Raw genomic sequence first — 6534 nt, forward strand, 5'->3', positions numbered from 1 at the left:
AGCCTAACCCCATCAAAAACCCCTGGCCTCCACCACTACCAGGGCTAGGACAGTCCCAGAGCCCACCCCCTAGAGACACCTCTCCATCACCTCCAGGGACAGGACACTCCCCTACGCCCATCCCCCAAAGACACCTCTACCTTCCACTCTGAGCACATCCCCCACAGCCTACTTGTGACAAACACTCTCGGCCTCCACCATTCCTGGAGCTAGGGCAGTTCGAGGAACCCATTCCTCACTGCTGGGACAGTCCTCAGAGCCCACCCCCACAGACAACCCTCCATCACCATGGCACTCTTTGGAGCCCATCCCTACTTCCTTCACTGCTGGGATGCTCTCCCTGAGATCATAGCCCAAAGGCACCCCCTCAATCACCCCTCGGGGCTGGGACACTCCCCGGACATTGCCCCAGACACCCTCTCCAGGCACCCCCTGTGGCTCAGCAACGCTGATCAGTAGAGCTGCTGGGCAGCACATCCCAGTGGCTGCTGCACACCACCACACCGGGTGGGTAGTAGAGGAGGTCGGGTGGCGGGGGGATGGCGGCAGGCACCAGGGCGCGTAGCGCCTGCTCCTCGGGCTCAGGCTTGGTGGTGGCAGTGAATGGACGGGCGGTAGTGAGCGAGGGCGAGGCCAGGCGCCAGAGCAGGCGGCGCAGGGCAGCACGGAACTCGCGGCGCAGCAGGCAGTAGAGCAGCGGGTTGAGGCAGCTGTTAGAGTGTGCCAGGCACACGCTGATGGGGAAGAGGTAGGCCTGCGAGAGGAAGTACTGCGGGCTGAAGTGCACCACGTTGAGCTTGATCAGGATGCCCCAGGTGGTGAGCGCCTGGTTGGGCAGCCAGCAGAGGAAGAAGGAGAGCACCACCACCGTCACCGAGCGGGTCACCCTAGCCCGCCGCTTGGGCCCGCTGCAGGCCCGGCCCATGTGGCGCTCTCCCAGGAAGCGCAGGAGCAGCAGGTAGCAGAGGCTGATGACCATCAGGGGCACCACAAAGCCCAGCAGCACCTTCTGGGACTGGTAGAGCCCCAGCCAGAACTGGGCGCTGTTGCCCCGGCCCTCGGGGAACTTGACCAGGCAGAGCTCCTCGTTGAAGATGGTGGCGGTGGTGGAGAAGATGGCGTGAGGCAGGGAGGCCAGCATGGCGGTGCCCCAGATGATGAGGCACAACCACTTGGCCGAGCAACACCCCGGGGCCCGCCGCTGGCTACTCAGGGCCGAGGCCACGGAGTGATAGCGGGCTACGCTCATGGCGGTGAGGAAGAAGACGCTGGCGTACATGTTCATGGCGGTGACATAGGAGACGATCTTGCACATGGCCTTGCCAAAGAGCCAGGTGAAGTCCAGGGCGTTCTCCACCGCCCAGAAGGGCAGGGTCAGCACGAACTGGAAGTCGGTCACCGCCAGGCTGGTGACGAAGAGGTTGATGGCGGATTTCTTCCAGCCCTGCTTGCTCTTCATGAGGTAGAGCACCAGCAGGTTGCCCACCAGCCCCAGGGCGCACACCACCGAGTAGACGCTGGAAATGACGATGCGCAGGGCGGCAGCGCCGTCCCCCTGCAGCCCCTCGACTCGCTCCAGCTCGCTGCCCCGGGACAGCTCCGCCAGGGACTCGTTGCTCGCGTTGCCGAACTGCTCAGCCGACAGGGCGGCTCCGTCCCCGGCTCCCTTCATGCAGGCGGCGGGCAAGCAGGGGGCGTCCATCCCATGGCAGGGGGCGCTGCGCAGCGGCTCTCCGGCCTCCCGGCGGTCAGGAGCTGAGCTGCTGCGGCTGGTGCTGCCCCCGCGCGCCCCCGCCTGCCCCGCACATTTCCGTCCCGGGCTCCGACGGCGCGGCCGGCTGCGGTGCGCGGCGCGTGCGGCGGAGCAGACCCAGCCCGGAGCCCCGGGAGCCAGCCGGGCCAGGGGGTGGCGAGCAGCGGAGTTCGGACCGGGAGGGCTGGGGCGTCGCTCCCGTTCGGAGCTCGCACGCCCCCGCCGGCGGGAGCTCCACTCCCGCCCGCAGCCGGAGCTCTCCGAGGTCCTTGCCGGGGCCGGCCGAGCAGGGCAGTGCCAGTCCCCGCAGCCGGCAGTGCCGCGGTGGGAGCGGCTCCCAGCCCTGCCGCGGGCAGCGCTCTCCCACCCACCTGCCCGGCGATTCGCCGCCTGCACTCTCTTTCCCCAGCGCCGGGAGCTGGGGGTGGGCGTTAGCGGCATTTAAATAGCGGCGGCGGGTCAGGAGAAGGAGATCATGTGAAAGGAGGCCGGCCCCTCCCTCGCTCCCTCCCCGCGGCCCCGCACCTCGCCTCCTACCCCTGGCGCGCCCGGCTTGTCTCCCGAGCCCAGCGCGGAACACGTGCGCGGGGGAGCGACCCACGCCCCCTCCCTCCCCCGGGAATTGGACCGGACCGGAAAGGCCAGTGGCGCGCGCGCAAAGCGACCCCTGCCGTGCGCACCGCCACGTGGAAACAGCCGAGTCCGGCCGCGAGTTTGCGCGGGGTTTGAACCGCCCCGAGCTAGTAGATCGCTCGGGGCCCCGGACCGATTTCCGCCTCCTCTCCCGCTCCCGGTGCGGGCGGAGCTCTCTGCAGAAGGGGCTGCGATGTTTAGTCCCAGGGCACCGGCCGGGGGCGTTCCCACCCACCGCAGCGCTCAGGCGGAGGAGCAGCACCTGCAAGACAATCCAGTCGAATGGAGAACTGCTGGATTCCCCACAGCCCCAACCTGTCACTGTCCAGTGTTCCCTGAACACCTGGATCCCCTGGAGGCGGGGGGTGGCATCTCCTTGTGTGTAGTTACGGAACGAACCCAAGACCGAGCGAGCTCTGTTCCCCGCTTCCTCTTCTGACGAGTGAGCAACAAAACTTGACAACGTCCCGGCATTATTTTTCTATCGGGAAAGGTAAATAGATTAAACCCGCAGCTGATTATTAAACCAGGGCGCATCTTTCCCTCCTTAAAAGAGAGGTTGACGATCATGGTGATCCGTATTGCTTAATTTGAAATGAGTGATATGAAAACAGGAAAGACGAACGTGAGACGCTAGATAAGGCGGAAGGAAGGCGGTAGAGGGTTACCGTGGGGAAAGGGACAGGACTGGTGGTCCTGGCTTGGGGTCGTATTAGTCTCTCTCCGAAGTCCATCGGCGATTTGCAATTGACTTCAATAAGCTCAAACCTTTGATAGAAAATCCTTAGGACTATTTTAACATTGGCCATTAGAGGGCTCCGAGGTTTCGGGGAAAGTGCAAAACAAAATAAGGGCTTAGAGAAAATCAGCTGCCACAGACAACTCTTCTTACACACACCAAGAGTTGACAAAAAAAAAAGTTCACCAGAGGCCTTGAAGAGAAAAAAACTCTTACGCCCAAGGCTTCATTGTAGTAGTGCCTAGGAGGGTGGTGAAAAGTTCAAGAAGTAGCATCTGGTGTCATGCCTGAGCAACCCTACATTTTTATATCAAATTTAACTCCCAACAAGACACAAATCCAACCTAATCCCACTCCCTCCGTGTGGGTACTGACCCCCTTCCCCTACTGGAAACCCAGTTCTTTTCTTTCTGGTACATATGTCGTTATAGACAATAAAGATTCTGGAGAATAACAAAGCACACTGACATTGCACATGAGGCAGAACAAAATACAGCGTGTTCTGCTGTGGATACATTATCTGTGTTGTTCCTGAGGTACTAAAATAGGTTCTTGTCAACAAACTAGGCAACAAATACATTGAAAGTGTGTGTTGTGTGAGGAGGGGAGCTTGGAAAACATTCCCTTATTTTTCTGGCCACAATACATTCTAAATCAAACATCTGAAAAGCACAAGAGCAACTTACACAAGTCAAGTATTATCCCAGTCTTCCCTTAACTGATTTTAAGTGATTTACATTTCCACCCAGACCTTTCCATGCCTTATTACACTCTGTCCCTAGGCCATGGCATGCTTTCCCCTAAGTGATGGTTACTTAAAACCCATTTCTGCATTGATATCTGGAAAAAAAGTCGGCCAATTAATAAAGGGTCAAGAGGCATATAAAGATAACTAAGTGCTTTTATAATATTATTTTAAAAGTTTGCAAGTGAGCATGGGGCCCTAACTACAGCTCTCGCCAGGGGCTGGATAGTGGGGTTCCAGACCGCAGCACACTACCATTGGCTCAGGTGGAGCATTCCCCAGGCCTCTTCCTGCCTCCACCTCCATCAGTGCCTGGTCCCACTCGGGATGCTCAGCGAGTTCAGGAAGGTGGGTCTCCTCCGGGAAAGTGGTGGCCTTGTGTATTGCCTGTCTCCTTAGGCCCTGGTCCTGCAAGTGATAGCATGAATGCAGGCTGCAGAATCCACATAGATGCTGGGGAGTTCTCTGTAGAGGTAGCAGTCTGCCTGTACACTCTGAATTGAACAGTGACAGTCCTTAGCTTGCAAATTCTTGATGGGGAGTGCCTGTTTTCATCTTTGTATGGTACCTAATACAATGTAGTTCTAATCCTCATTGGTGTCTCTGGGCGCGCCTGTAATGTACCTACTCTGTATTAAGATGCACAGGTACATGTTGGCCATAATTTAGGATCATAGGATTTTAACTAACAGATTATGCAAATGATGCATCCAGTATTCTATCCAGCTAGCCTGATTGTCATGGACAGTCAGATTCTAGTGTCAGAGCAGGAGTTGGGCTAAATCAGGTACCAGGAGGGCAGAGCCCCTGACAGGCCAGAAACAGGGCTGGACTAACTCTTCTGGGAGCTTGGGGTTAGTAGATATTTGCCCCCCCCCCCGCAGCTCCAGGATGGGGTCAAAATGAGGGTCCAGTGTGTGAGAGGGAGCTGCCAGGGAGGGGGCTGAGTGTGGAGGCTGGGTGGGAGGTAGGGTGTCAGCCAGTGGAATGCGACCCCCCCCCGTGGTGATGTGGGCCCCTGCAGCTCCCCCAAGTGGGGTTCTACCGAACCTGGGGTAGACAACCGTCTCCCTGGAGTCTAGACCCCTTTAACAGGGCTGCAGGCAGGTAATGTATGTGCTCAGGATCTGGGCGGGGCCTGCTTGACACCCAATCACAGCCCTAGGCCTGGGTGAACATCCAACACAATTAGCAGTTCAAGGCACCTGGGCAGCTACAAAACACCGTTAGAGAGCTCCAGCCCTGGTTCAGGGAAGGCAGCAGACATCTGTCAACAGTTGAGGTCACCCGGGGCCCTGGTGTAGGGCAGGGCAGCAAATGAACAGTTCAGCGGGTCCAGGTCCTCACTCAGGGCAGGGCAGCAAAACGTACACCCACTAAAAGTAGTGTGGCTCGGGAGAGGTGAAAGACTGCTTCTCCAGGGGTGAGGTGGAGGGACACAGGCCCACCCACTCCACTGCATCCTGGCTTGGGGCCCTAACTACAGCTCTCGCCAGGGGCTGGATAGTGGGGTTCCAGACCGCAGCACACTACCATTGGCTCAGGTGGAGCATTCCCCAGGCCTCTTCCTGCCTCCACCTCCATCAGTGCCTGGTCCCACTCGGGATGCTCAGCGAGTTCAGGAAGGTGGGTCTCCTCCGGGAAAGTGGTGGCTGGTAAGTCCGACCAGTTGGGCATCACCATGTCATTTGGGTAGTGGACAGGGGACAGGATCTTCGGCTCTGGCAGATCCCAGGCCTTGGAGTTGTAGTGGAAGGCTCATGCCCACCTGGGACCCTGGGGTAGCTGGCAGCAGGCAGGCTTCCCGGCTCAGGGTTGTCCTCAAGGCATGGAGCTTGCCACAGGCCTGAGGGCCACAGTAGATCAGGAAAGTCTGGGTACCAGGCCAGGGGCAGGCTTGGCTGCTGCCTGGTTTGACCTGGGCAGCTGGCTGGCTCTCACCAGCCTGACTGGCCAGAACAGGCCCTTTGGCTCTGCCTCACGGCAGCCAGGTCAGAAGCCTCTACCCTGCTCCTTTTAATGAGCCTCGATGCCCCTGCACCCTACTCCCCGCCCCCCGCCTCTGGCACAAGGGTTCTGGGGCCACCTACCAAGGTCTCTGGGAGGTCTCCTCTGCCTCTGAGACAGGGGGAGGCCACTGCACCTCAACACAGTGCAGCAGCAGGCTAGAGGTGCAGGCTCTGAGTGGGAAGTAGGGTGCAGGAGCAGGCTGGGGGTGAAGGCATTGGGTCTGGGTGGGAGGCGGAGGGCAGGCTGGGGATGAAGGTGTGGGGACAGGGAGGGAGGGTTCAGAAGCATACTGGAGGTGTGGTGTACAGGAGGGAGGGTAGGGTGCAGAAGGAGGCTGGGGTGGGGTTGTTGGGTCTGGTGGTAAGAAGGGCGCTGGAGGAGGGCAGGGGTTTGGGGTGCTTGGCTGGTGCTGTTCTCCTTGCGTGGTAGGAACAGTAGGCATACCCCCTTCCCCCCTCCCCCACAACACTCCCCTTGGCTATGATTCCCAACCAGTCGGTGCAACAGGTGAAAAGGCTGCAGGCAAATGCAAGGACCTCTGTCAGTTGGTACACTGTAGAGACTAACCTGTAATGCAGAGGTGACACAGAATACAGGGGATTGAGGGTGGGGGAATTATTAAGAAGAAAGATGTAAGTATTCATAATGCTAGCC

The 6534-nt window shown here is 59.0% G+C and overlaps 1 protein-coding gene across 1 annotated transcript; it reads right to left on the reverse strand.

Annotated features, from left to right (window-relative positions):
- Positions 1-439: 439 nt before the first annotated feature.
- On the reverse strand, positions 440-1702 carry RXFP3 (relaxin family peptide receptor 3). Its single transcript, XM_074994327.1, has one exon. It carries the CDS (start codon positions 1700-1702, stop codon positions 440-442), a length of 1263 nt encoding a protein of 420 aa, XP_074850428.1.
- Between the last annotated feature and the right edge of the window lie 4832 nt (positions 1703-6534).

This window comes from Carettochelys insculpta, chromosome 5, assembly GCF_033958435.1.
Source record: "Carettochelys insculpta isolate YL-2023 chromosome 5, ASM3395843v1, whole genome shotgun sequence".
Classification (NCBI taxonomy): domain Eukaryota; kingdom Metazoa; phylum Chordata; order Testudines; family Carettochelyidae; genus Carettochelys; species Carettochelys insculpta.

Excerpts from the sequence above, each read along its gene's own strand:
- RXFP3 (XM_074994327.1), bottom strand. The coding sequence starts at position 1,702 with ATGGACGCCCCCTGCTTGCCCGCCGCCTGCATGAAGGGAGCCGGGGAC.